The sequence below is a fragment of the Ursus arctos genome, unplaced genomic scaffold (genome assembly GCF_023065955.2).
Source record: "Ursus arctos isolate Adak ecotype North America unplaced genomic scaffold, UrsArc2.0 scaffold_6, whole genome shotgun sequence".
NCBI lineage: Eukaryota > Metazoa > Chordata > Mammalia > Carnivora > Ursidae > Ursus > Ursus arctos.
In genome coordinates, this window is record NW_026623078.1 from 57,441,523 (window position 1) to 57,455,505 (window position 13,983).

At 36.0% G+C, this 13,983-nt stretch overlaps 1 protein-coding gene across 3 annotated transcripts in view; it reads right to left on the bottom strand.

Annotated features, from left to right (window-relative positions):
• Window positions 1–13,983, bottom strand: part of ANGPT1 (angiopoietin 1) — a 245,836-nt gene that overhangs the window by 73,830 nt on the left and 158,023 nt on the right. For all 3 annotated transcript variants that reach the window (XM_026495570.4, XM_026495569.4, XM_044382643.3), the window contains exon 3: window positions 8,346–8,467. In XM_026495570.4, coding sequence (XP_026351355.1) covers window positions 8,346–8,467 — 122 coding nt within the window. The remainder of the gene's footprint in view (window positions 1–8,345; window positions 8,468–13,983) is intronic.

Below are 13,983 nucleotides of genomic sequence, written 5' to 3' on the forward strand. Positions count from 1 at the left end.
ATCTTTCTGGAAACACTTTGAGAAGAGACATGCATAAAATTTTGGCTCTTAACTTCTAGTTTGAAGCAGAGGTGCACTTTAATGAAGAATAAAATAAACAAAATAATCTAGGCCTTGAACTTCAGTAAAAGGTTCTAATTGAGTATATACAAAACCTTATTTGAAGTTTTTGGTTGACTTCTTTCCATTTTCACAGTCTGCCTTCTCAAACATATCTTATTGGAAATATTTCAGATCATTGAACACATCTTGAAACTTTCACAGAAAAAGCTCTCCCTTTTAAATTGTTTCCCACAATGGAGTTCTTAACATAGCAGCCAATGAATTCACAGTGGTGACAGTTTCCTAAGCAATATGTGTGTAAAGATAGCCTTAAACAAGGAGGAAGATGTTGAAAATATAGAAACCTTCTCAATTTTATCTGTCTGAAACTGCTTACAGATGTTTCCATTTTTTAATTATTTTTAATATGTAAGGTGTCAACATGTGTTGCAAATATGGGTTTTAAAGATTGATTTTCTTTTCCCCCTTCAAACAAGGGCATAGTAACTTCAGGTTAAATTTATACTTTAAATTTCTAACTTGAAACAGCAAATTTACAATTTATAGCTAAATACTTTTGTAATTCAAATGTGGAGCAGAAGCATAGATTACTACAAGTAAACACTGGAAAATACTTTTTTTAATAGTTTGGGGTAAATAAGAATAAACTAAGTATGTAATGGAAGCCAGAAAGCAAGAAAAAAACAGATACACTTCAAAACGTAAAAATGTAATAATATTTCTATAAAAAATTGCACAATAAATGACAAACTACAGAAACACATATCTGCAGCATATATGATAAAGTTTTAATTTCCATTGAAGAGCATATATGAGTTAATAAAACAAAGATAAGCAATGTAATAGAAAGATGAGAAACACACATGAATAGGCTAGTCACAGAAGAAGAAATGCAAATGGTCAAAAAACATGAAAAGATGTACAACCTAACTTTTCAAGTAGACAACATTAATAAAATGGTTAGCAAGGTTTGGGGAAATTAGAAAGCCCAGGTACACCTGGGGGAAATATAAAGTTTGGAGATAATGTGTCAATATGTAGGAAAACTTAAATAATCACATAAAAATTCTAAAAAATTGTAAATTATAGTCTATACCTAGGAATGAGAGATATGTGTATATAATTATATGTTTAAAATATCTATGATAAATTTTTATGAATTAGAAATAAACCCAACATATAAAGATTAGTTATAATCTATATACATATGCATTCAGTATATATGTATTTATAGATGTGTATAAATTGGATATGAGTGTGTGTCTGTGTAAACACACAACAAATATTCACACTCTACACAGATGTATGTTTAGTATGTTCAAAGAAAAAGTCTGGAATAATAAGTACCAAACTTAATCTGTTAATGATGATTCTCTGCAGGGGGTGGTGGTGGTGGAGGAGTATGGCATTAGGAGGACTTTGCCCTTCAATTTTATACACTTCTATATAATTTAATGTTTAGATCAAATTTGCGTTATTTTTTTTACTAATCAGAGAGATGTGTTAGATGGTCATGAGTCTAGAATGGTCTGGGAAGATGCTACCTAGAAATTTAAAAATTGGGCTGAATTAGTGAAATTCAAAATGTGAACCGATAACCTCGGGAGCCATGCATTATGCTTTTGGGGATGCAGATTAGCAGTGTAAACACCATCTCTATTGTATTTATGTTAAGAACAATTAATATATTTACAATATTTCATGTAAACTATGTGGTTTGTGTTTTCCATTAAAAAACATTTTTTATTTGTGTGTGTATACAGAGATAAATGACATTCGTTGCGATAGAGCTCCTGGGACATTTGTCAGTTCATCATTCATTCAAAGTTCAAAAAGCACTTAATACTACATATACAATGTGTAGAGAACTGTGCCTGGGAGTATGAAGACAAAGATAAATAAAAAACAGTCTCTGTGTTCCAGAAGGTCACAGGCTATTGGAGAGAAACAGATAAACACACACACACACACACACACACACACACACACACAAATTACAATGTGATGGGATAAGTAAAATAATGGGTGCAAACAATGTACACTGATACCATATAAGTTGTAATGATCAAATCTATTGGGCAGAGTCAGAGAAAGGTTCTTAGAGAGGTTAACATCTGCACTGAGTTTTGAAGGGTGAAAGGAGTTTGTCAGTTGAAAAAAGAACTACAGGGCATTTCTGACAAGTCAAACATGAAATATGTCTGAAACAACATCAAGTCTTCAGTATGATACTAACAACTAGCATGACTGAACACTTGTTATGTGTGGTGGGCACTGTTCTCAGTGCTTTACATGCATTAACTCAATTAATCGTCACATAAACTCCATGCGCTATTATAATCATCATCCTAGTGTTAGAAATTAGGAAACCAAAGTACAGTGAGTTTAAGTAACTTGCCCAAAGTAACACAAATAATACGTGGCAGAGCTGATGATAGCAGGATAAAGGAAAAGTAAACTCTAAGCAGTCTGGCTTCAGAACTCATGTTCTTAGCTATCAGACCATACTTTCTAGAATATAAGAAGACTTGTATAAGTAGGGCTACAAAAGTAGGATTATAATGATCACTGACTGTGTTCAATGCTAAAAAACTTGAACTTTCTTTACTTAGTTACAGAGAATGAGTAGGGGATTAGGCAGATGCTGTCTAGAGATTGAAAAATTGGGCTGAATTAGTGGTGGGGACCTAAACAAAAGTGAAAAATAATCTGACTTGCATTTTAGAAAGAAGACTTTGGCAGAGCTCTGGATGATCAGTTTGAGAGACATGGGGCTTTCTTAAAGCACGGACGTCACTGCAATGGCTGAGACAAGAATTAATGGGAGTCTGACGTAAGACATAGAGGAAATAAAATGAACAGGACAGATTGAGAAAAATATTTAGGAGATGGAACTGACAGCCTCAACAGTCACTGTGAGTTGTGAGGAATCAGGGAATGGAAAAAATTAAGGTTACCCTTGGATTTTTAGTTTGATTCGGAATTCTATTCCACTCTAAAATCCTAAGATTAATGAAACAAATTAAAAAATGCTATATGCTATTAAATTCATTTTTAAAAAAACATGAGAAGAAAAAATGTTCTATTCAGTCTGTAGGTATTCCATTTTCAAGGTATAGAATAGACTAATATAAATTTTAAAACTTTTTATTGATCCCTGTATACACAACTAACATAATTCAGCCTAATCTAATGCTAGCAGTTAACAGGATTTTACCTTAGTATTTTGTAAAGAACTTATCAAATGGAAAAGAACTTTAATTTAAAGGCTGTGACTTAACTTTTCATTTCTTTAGGCATCTTAAGTATTAAAAATCAATATTTTATGATGCCATTACAGTAATTTGTTTGTAAGGTATAATTTAGTATCTTGAAATTATACACATTTCAATCAGTTAAAATTAATTAACTTAATAACTTCCCATAAACTCCAGCTAGAAGACAGATGAGGCTTGTCAACTAAGTTCAGTGAATTCCCAAGGTAAAATAAATAGTTTATATTTCCTACTCCAGTATTAGCAGGAATAAATAATGATCTATATAGGAATAGGCCAAAAACAACTGGCCGACCCCTTTCTTCAAACTTCTACTTGTTTGTGTTAAGAGGATAACTTGACAGCCACATCAATTAATCTTGAGACTGCATCATGCTGGAAAAATATTTTTATAATAATTAAGACAGAGAATCATCATGGACTTGAACCCTAATTTTGCCATAACCAGCTGTTTGGTCATGGACAAGTAAACTTGACCTTCATGAACTTCATTTCTTTATACATAAAATAGAAATAATAATAATAGATAATTTGCAGAATTAGTTGGAGGATTAGCAGTAATGTATGCAAAACACCTGACATGGATGCTCACCTGATATTAGGTAGGCGGGTAGCAAATAGTTTTGATAAAACTATGTTGAAGTGACCATCACATGTGTAGTTTCACTTCACTCTGAATGGCCTTACTGAAAATTTCCTTAATCTTCATTTTACATATTCAACACAAGCATCAGGAAAGCCCAAGTGCTCCAACTTTGTACACACAAGATGCTCACTTCCCTTCCTGTATACCCTGGTGAGGCAGAAGAATTTTTTCTGGAATATTTTTTCACCCGGCTGTGCTCCCACCTTGGGAAAAGTTGGGGTTAAGTCAGAGATGGACAGGTGCCTTGACTAGTTCACCAAACTTTTAGATGAAAAGATTCAGCTCAAGGGATTTGCATTATGACATCTTTCCCTGTCCCTCTCCTTTTTTCTATTGTCTTGAGCTGATCTGGCAGGAAACATACTCGAAAAATCTAATAAAAGTTGACAATTACATGTTCCACTTTGTGATCCAACCCCCTATGTGCAAGGTAAATATTAATGCTTCCCATTTCTTGGGATCTTGGTTGATAATTTCAATTACATGGGCCAATTACAGATCTTGTACTTCCAAATGCTGTTTCCTTGAGGTAAGAAACAAAACCATTTTGACATTAGGATAGCATCCAACAAAAGAAAAAAAAAAGCATTTCCTAAAGAAAGCAAACTGCAAGCTTCCTGGAGTTACCCCCCACTATACTGTTAGGAAAACAAACAGTAGAGCAAATGTTGCTAATCCTAGTCTTGCTTTGTGCCTTTGGCCATTTAGGGGATAAAGAAGTGAATCTAATGAGGCCAAAAATCCTTTTTCAACCCTACAAGTGATGCATTTAATTTGTCAGGATGTAAATCAGCAGGACCTCTCAGCATGATTGTGAGTATAATCCTGTCCATAAAATATTCCCCCTTGTTCTGCCAAAGTGGTGGACCCTCCTAAGGGCCAGCTCACCGACTTGGCAGCTGAGGCCCCATCATACTCAAAGCTGGTAAGTCACACACCCAGACACAACCCCTGACATTCCATGGGGAGGAAGCAAAGCTTAATTTAGATAATCCCCTTTGCGAAGTGTATTAGCTGATCCAAACCAGACCTGGCCAACTAAAGGCATGTTGTTCCTACATTTCAGAGATGCCTAAATGTAGAAACAGCTTCTTGCTACATTTGGAAGATTAAGATTCATTTAAGGAATTGGTAGGGATAATCAATAAACTTCTTTTAAAAAATATATAAACAGTTTAATGTTTGACCTTGACTTTCTATCCACTTAACTGCTATGGGGGGGGGTTCTTTGTTGCTCTAGAAAGCATTTGGCAGAGTTCCTGAATTCCATCTCATATATGGAAATAAACAATAACAATAAAGAGAATAGGGAAAGTATGTTGTACATCACAAAAGGATATTCTTGGTTTTTTATAAAGTAAAACACTTTTTTCTAAGTTGTCCATAGAAGAATAAGCCTGGTTTAAGAATAAATGTTCCAACATTCCATTAAATACATTGGACCCTTCCAAGACATAGATAACTACAGAGATACAGCAATGTCAGGAGATACAGCATGTTGATAGAAAAATACCCCCAGGAACCACAGGTGAAGTAATGCTACACTTGAGCATCAGAAAAGAAAGGAGTGCAGAGGAGGAGTAAAAGATGCATGTAAGTTTTTGTCAGTGTGAGCACAGAGATAAATTTCAGGTTGAAACCTAAATCCCTGAAGTCATTGTGAAATACCTGTATTTCTGGCAAAGAGAATTGTTAGAACTCTGAAAAAATTATCACTAGCAAGAAGTACTGTGACTTGTATGTGTGTGTGTGTGTGTGTGTATATATATATATACTATATATATAGTATATTATACAATAGTGTATATTATATATGTACATATATACACACACACACACACACACACACATATATATATACAGAGAGAGACCTGAGTTTTCCTTTGAAATTAGAACTTAATAAAGGAAAAAAAAAATCATCAGCAGAAGGCATGTATGTGCTGGGATTAGGAATGAGACACCTGTGAGCGGCCGTGGCACACAGAGAAGCCTCCTCTACTTGACCTGTAGCAGACAGAGCTCTTTTGAGGGGGCGATCCTTCAGTCAGCTTTACTGATGGAAAAGAGACAGCAACCTTTAAGCAGTTTTCCTTAACCAAGCAATTTCATGGTGAGAATTCCATAGTAGGAAATGATACTAGATGCCATGTCAAGAATTATGATGGATAAACAAAACAACAAAAAAACCCAAAATGATCAGGAAATAAGGTAGCAGGGATATATTTTTTAAAAAAGAAAGAGAAGAAAGAAAGAAAACAAAGAACAGATATGAGAAGGAAGGAGGGAAAGAGGAGAGACAGAAACATGGTGCAGGGAGAGAGAGAGAGAGAGAGGGAGCAAGCTGAATACAAGTCACGCTTAAGGACAGCATTTGTTTTTGTAGTTAAGAGTGAGACCTTTCAGTCCTCCCAGGTTTTTTATGGTATCCTGACAGCTCAAGTGTCAGATGCAGACCAAGAGATAATACACATATCAGCAGGGGAAGAATTGAAGAATGGAAGAATGTAGATTCATGCTGACAACTTTTTAAAAGATAAATCATATGTGGGTAACATATTTAGTGAGAGATTGAAACCACCCTAGGTTACACCTTAAAATGAAATAGCATGCAGTTATTAAGAATGATATTAGATAGATATTTATTCATGAGAAATGATATATATTTCCAAAGGAGGCAGACTGCAAAACAGCTTGGATAGCATGACGCAGCTTTCCATAAAAAAATATATAATACACAGTGACACATGCAGACTTCTCAATGTGACAGGATTGTGATTTTTAATTTTATTTTGTGTACTTTCTCCTTTTTCTCCAATAAGTGCATGTTATTTATGTAATTATGAAAACAAATAACCTAAAAAATAAGGTAAAGTTGACAATATTTTACTTATTTATTCCTAGACAAAGCTTTCACAATAGCATCTTAAAATATATGACTATAAAGGGGTTCACTTTTAGCAACAACATTAAAGCATGGTGGGACCCTAAAACCAAGGGATGGTTGATGTAAAGTATACCTGCTCCATGTCTATGTCTGGTTACTGTGAACAGCAGTAGGATAAATGGTACTTTTCAGCAGGATTTTCAATTCCAAAACATTTCATTATGCAACCAGTTCAGGGTCAAGTCCTGTCAAGTTTATTTATAGTTATACAGTTTACCCCATGACACAGTACAAAGATAAATAAATGTAAAACTTAGAAACACAAGTCATAGAGCATGCGTGACCCCTTTCAGACTCTAAATCAACAGCCAGGTTTATCTTCTTCATAGAAAAGCTTCATTATAATTGCTGTCATTAAGGGCCACTTTCAGTGTAAAGTTGGGGAATCCTTTTAGGTTGCAGATAATAGTATTGAGAAACCATGTGCTGCAATGCAAAGAGCAGGACTAGGAAGAAAGAAGCCTGGATTACATTCCCAGTTGTACCACTAGCAAGCTGTGTGACCTTGGACAAATCACTCACTTCTACCGAGTCTGTCCTCTCATCTATAAAGTAGGAGCACTAGCAGTCCTCTTGGTGCCTTCCTGGTTTGGAATATGGTGGAAACTCTAGTTCCAATGACATAAGATATTCAACTAGTTTCTAGCAACACAATGGTCTTTAAATCAATATAATGCATAAGAACTGAAACCTCTTCAAGCCATCCCAATGGCCAGGAGTCAGTTAATAAGCAATACATTTGTTTTAGAGAGGTCAGTGCTTTGACTGAATCGGCCATCATGAATGTCAATGACTTCAAAATGAATAGTCTATATGTCATTTCAAGATCTCTAAGTCCCATTTCACTTACCTGAGATGATTCATAGTTTATAAAATACATCTATAAAACTAAACAAAGAAATCTTTTATATTCCGAGTAAATGGCTTTAAATGTGGGGAAGGGGATGGTGAGCAACTCTTGAATCAGCTTCATAGGTAAATAATTTTCTGGGAAAAATAAAATTTGCTTCTCTCTGGTGCAAAATCTCTGAATTCAACAATCTCATAGCTCTGTACAAGCTTAAGAGCACGTAGAGTGACAATTCAAGCTACAGAGTTTCAGAGACTATTTTTTTCTCTATTGCTATAGATGTCATCTGGCTGAAAACTGTCAATATTTTGTGTCACTGAATTTAGTCACAGAATCAATTCTTGTGGATATGGTGAGATTTGAACAACTGAACATTAGATAAATCAGTGCTAAAAGTTATAAAAAGCAAATATTTCAAGACTGTAAGCAACAGTATTATTTGTATTATATTAAATTGTCTCTATATTTCCTTTTTTTGCAAACCACCTCCATCTTTTAAGAGTTGACAGAGAGGTGAAGGATAAAAATAAGTACATATGTAGATATTTGGAATATGACAATCCTCACCTGTTTTTCTCATGAATCTTTAGGATTTCATTTGTCTGTTGAAGAAGCTGCTTCTCTAGCTTGTATGTTGATAACGAATTCTCTAGCAGTTGTATTTCAAGTCGAGAAGTTTGATTTAGTACCTCGAGATAAAAGATAAGAGATAAAAACATTTCAAACTTTAATCACAAAGGGTGAAAAGAATTTTTGTTTTATTTCGTTGTGTTTTCTTTTAAAATAGTATTTCTTCCAGAATAATTAATTAAATGGTCTACATTCTACTAATTAATGCTTTGCAATGTGTCTTAAACATGACATTCATTTGAGATTGTGGTTGCAACTGAATGGGAAAATTGAGTGGTTAAATCCATTTTCATATTTAAATTTTCATGTCCTGAATCCCTAAGACATTCTACTGTGCTAGGTGCTTTATATATATATATTATCCCCAATACTAAATCTCTAAGATAAGAATTAGTACAAGGTCTTAGATATTGTATATAACTAATAACTAATAGGCAAGTAAAGTATGCCCACTTTGCTCTCTCACCTTACAAAAACCAATTATAAATGTGCAAACAACTCTTGACATAGTTTAGACAGATTCAGGACCACAGAGTTATTGCATATTTATCACATTAGGTCACGCCAGCCCTTCCAGATATCATATCATTTCACAGACATGGGCACATGCTAATGGAGGAGTTGCTACCATCACTTAATATACGAAGAAACAGAGGTTCAGACACAGGCCAAAATCCACACAGGAACCAAGGGAAGAACTGGGTTTTGAACCCAGACAGTGCGACTCTAATTTTAATGCTCTATCTATACTGAAAACTAAAGGGTCAGTTAAACCGTCCTGGGTCTTAATCTGAGGAAATGAAGTGACCAGGAACCCAGATTGCACTGAAGACAGATTGTAGTTATCCTCTCAGCTGCGCTGCACTAGGAGCTCTAGAAGCTATAAATGTTCAACTAATCTTGAATCACAAGACTCATGTTGCTAGCCAGGCTTTAATGTAACATGAATCTGTGAGCCATGAACCCAAACCTACCCATCCTCCAAGCAAACACTACACACTGCATTCCTAGAAGATGTCTTCAAACTGTGCCAATGTCTTTGTTCCTCTCTGTCTCTGTTCTGTCCGTGCCCCACCCCGCTATTCTTTAAGGGAGATAAAAAGGTCAAGGAAAAAAGTATAATTAGCTTTAAAAGCTTCCTACGTCATTTGGAAACTTTTACAATCACCAAACTTTTCTTAGAACTACTTATTGAAAGGGAGCTGGAAAACCTTCTGGAGAGTCAATATCAGTCTAAAGGTCCACCTCTAAAAATGACATCATTAGAGCTTTCCTCCTTTTCTGCAGCCAGTTGAAACCTGGGATTATATCAGATGCGCATAACCTTTTCAAAACATACGACTAGGGCTGGACTTGGGTTACAAGAGGTTGTGGGGGAAGGGGGTGTATTTGCAAGGGACCAGGACAGGGGCTAGGGTGAGATGAGGGAAGCAACTGCCTCAATTGCAAAATTTAAGGAGGTGTCAAAAAGATAATGTTTTAATGCAACATTCTGAAAGATCAAAATTAGTTCCAAATAATCTATGTTGAACATAGCATAATTTTAAAATAAAGATAGGATCTGCTTCTGCACATATATTATTTAGCTCTGTATGACTTGATCCCACTCTTCTTACCCAAGTCCCAACCCTGCTGGGGATGGTGTGAGGCAGAGGGTGAAGGAATTGGGGAGAGAATGGTGAGATGGGGCGTTTGTGTTTATAAAAAGTTCTAAGGTCCTAGGATTCATTTTTACAATTGTCATAAATAAAGATCTGAAAGCCAGTCTAAAAGTTACTACTACTAATCAATACTTAGACTTGTGGAGGGGTTTAGAGTTTTAAAAAAATATTTTCCTATTCTGAGTCACTTCATTTGAGGAAAAACGGGAGCAAGAGGAACTGGGATTTGAAGACAGGATTAGGAGTAGCACAGAAGACAAAATGGTAGAGAACCTAAAGACTGGGGATACACAAGAGGTGACTCTGAACAGACAAACATATTTTTTTGTCCAGGCAAGTTTTTTGTTAACCAGAATTATCATTCATAAAATAATTAATGGGGATAGGCATCTGGATCTTTTGGTGACACTCAGAACAGTGTTTGGCACAGAGAAAACATTCAGTATTGACTGACTGAATGAAAGGTACTATGTTTCACTGAATCAGGCATATTACATGCAGTTAAACTCTCTCATCACACTTTCTGAGATTCTCAAATACCAAAAACTGTTCTTCTTCATGTCTGAGAACATGAGAGAACACTGAGAACAGAATAGAACTACCTAAAACTGAAACTGAAGCTGTCTATATCTAAGTGCAGAGACTACAACAGCTCCTAATTTTTCCCCACTTTGTCCTACCTCCAGTCTGTTTGCTACATGACACCAGAATGATCTTTTTTTAAAATTTTTATTTATTTTTTTTGATGTAAAATTTGATGATTCATTAGTTGCATATAACACCCAGTGCACCATGCAATATGTGCCCTCCTTACTACCCATCACCAGGCTATCCCATTCCCCAACCCCCTCCCCTCTGAAGCCCTCAGTTTGTTTCTCAGAGTCCATAGTCTCGAATGATCTTTTTAAAAACCTAAATCATGGGCGCCTGGGTGGCTCAGTTGGTTAAGCATCTGACTCTTGATTTCCGCTCAGGTCATGATCTCTGGGTTGTGAGATTGAGCCCTGCCTCAGCTCCCTGCTCAGCGGGGAGTCTGCATGAGATTCTTTCCCTCTGTTCCTCTCCCTGCTCATGTCTCACTCAAATAAATAAGTCCTTAAAAAATAAAAAATAAATAAAAATATAAATCACATTATGTCATTGCCAATATTAAATATGCTAATGGCTTCTCTTGGCAATCAGAATAAATTCCAAAGTTTTTAGCCTGGCCCAGAAGGTCCTACATGATCAGAACCCTGCTTACTTCTCAGATCTCATCCTGCCACTCCCATCCTTGTTTATTATGCTCTAACCACACTGGCCTCCTTTTTGCCACCCCAACATGCCAAATTCATTTCTACCTCAGGACCTTTGTATTTGCAGCTGCCCACATCTTCCCAGATGCATGGCTGATTTCTTATTCAATTCTTGCTTAGGGAGGCCCTCCTGGCCACTGTCTGTAATATAACTTCCCACCATCCCCCATCAAGTCATCCTATTGGATTATCTTTAAAAAATCATCACTATTGGAAAGTATCCAATTTGCTCATTTGTTGTTTCTCTACCCCATGAGGATGTCAGTTACACAGAGGGAGGACTATTCCATCCGGAGCCTCCATATTGCCAATGCCCAGCATGGGGTCTGGCACACTGGCACAGTCAGAGCTATTTGCTGGATGATATGCTAGATGATGGACAGTGAGTTATTTTTCAAGTTGGGTCATTGTCAGACAGAAGGTAGCAGGCCACGTGAATGTTAAGTGGGACTTCAGTGATAACAATCTAAAATCTAAATCTAAAGCAGCATCTGAATGTAGGAGAAGGAGGGAGACAAATCCCAAATCTCACTTAGTCCAGGGCAGATGACAGGGCACCTCTGGCCACTTTTGAGCACAAATGGCAATTCCTTCCCTTCTTTCCCCATCACCCTGACCAAATAGCTGCTTTATTTCAATTCCCTCTCTGCTGATATGTTAAAAGAGGCCTGAAGTTAAAAAATGAACAACGGAAACTATAGTTTCATAGGAAACTATGATAAACTGTCTATGAAACTTGCTGCTTAGCAATAACCTAAGTGTTCCATTAAAGTGACAAAAGGCATTTTATTCTTTAGCCTAAACATATTCCAAAGCACATCTCTGAAAGAAAGAAAGAAAGAAAGAAAGAAAGAAAGAAAGAAAGAAAGAAAGAAAGAAAGAAGAAAAAGAAAGAGAAAGGAAGGAAGGAAGGAAGGAAGGAAGGAAGGAAGGAAGGGTGAGGGAAGGGGGGAAGGAAGGAGGGATGGAGGGGAAAGGAAAGGAAAGGAAAGGAAAGGAAAGGAAAGGAAAGGAAAGGAAAGGAAAGGGAAAAGAAAAAAGGAGAGCAAAGAGCATGTGAAAAAAGCCCCCAAGGAACAATTTCAAAACTTAAATTCTGCAGCATATACTACAGAGTAAGGAAGATATAAGACTTGAAACTAAGGATTTACGGACTCCAAAATGTTAGTTCTTCATTTAAAAAAAAAACCCAAAAAACAAAAAACTAAAATTGGGGTACCTGGGTGGCACAGTTGGTTAAACCTCCAACTCTTGGTTTCCACTTAGGTCATGACCTCGGGGTTGTGAAATTGAGCCCCAGATGGGGCTCCATGCTCAATGTGGAGTCTGCTGAAGACTTTCTCTCCCTCTCCCTCTGCCCCTCCCCCTGCTCTCTCTCTCTCTCTCTCTCTCTTTCAAAATAAATAAATCTTAAAAAAAACCCTAAAATTTAAAAATAAAAATGACTAGTTTCTCAGACCAAACCAAGTGAGTTAGAGAACTTCAGCCAGCTTCCCTTTAATATTTTAAAGAGTGCCTCTGATCTTCCTTAAAAGGACAATCTCCCTCAAAAGAAATTTTCTTTCACCAGCATATTAACTTTGAAATCAGCCTTGTTTGTAGTTTGTACTTCCTTTTACTTTAATTATGTTTTTCAAATGAAAAATATAACACAAAGTATGATGCCTTCGCAATTAGGTTTTTACAGAAAAATAAAGGCTGCTACATGTTCAAAGAATCAGAAGATCACCATTTTACAAAATTGATTGAAATAATTAATTTGGTCAGTGATGGCAGTGTGACAAAGTACCACTCTCCAGGTTATCTGTTAATTTCTAAGAGGAAAGTGGACAACTAATATGGAGAGATGTGGAGGCCTCTACCCTAACCGAGTTAAAACAGCATCACTGAGAGGGGTGGCTGGGTAGCTCAGTCTGTTAAATGTCCAACTGTTGCTTTTGGCTCAGGTCATGATCTCAGGGTCATGGGATCAGCCCCCCGCCCCCCACATGGATATTAGTTGTATCCATGCTCAGTTCCGAGTCTGTTTGTCCCTCTCCTTCTGTTCCTCCTCCTGCTCGAATGCACTCTCTCTCTCTCTCTCTCAAATAAATAAATAAATAAATAAATAAATAAAATCTTAAAAAACCATAGCATTACTGAGAGTGTGGCAAGCTGGCATTTGTGCTTCCTGATGAGATGCAATAGGAAGTAATGAGTAATTCTATGAAGTACTCCCACCACCATGTTCAACTCAATCTAATTGAACCTTTAGACTTAACTTCCTGTTTAAAGAAAAACCATGGGGAATGAATGAGTAAATTAAAACATATCATAAAGAAATACTCAGAAAAGTTAAGGAATATGGGACAGTATACGAAACAACTGGTCTGGTTTCTTAAAAACCTCAAGAAAAAAAAAACTGGAAGATTAAATTAAAAGGGTCTTAAAAGTTAAAATGCCTATAAAATTTTGGGTAGAACAACTGAGGAAATTTGAATGTGAAAGATAAATTAATCTGAGAGAATTACTGTTAATCTTAGTCATGATAATGTATAGAATTAATACTACATAATTATTGTATGTAATATTTTATATTTTATTTATAATATATACAAATAAATACTATATTTATAACAT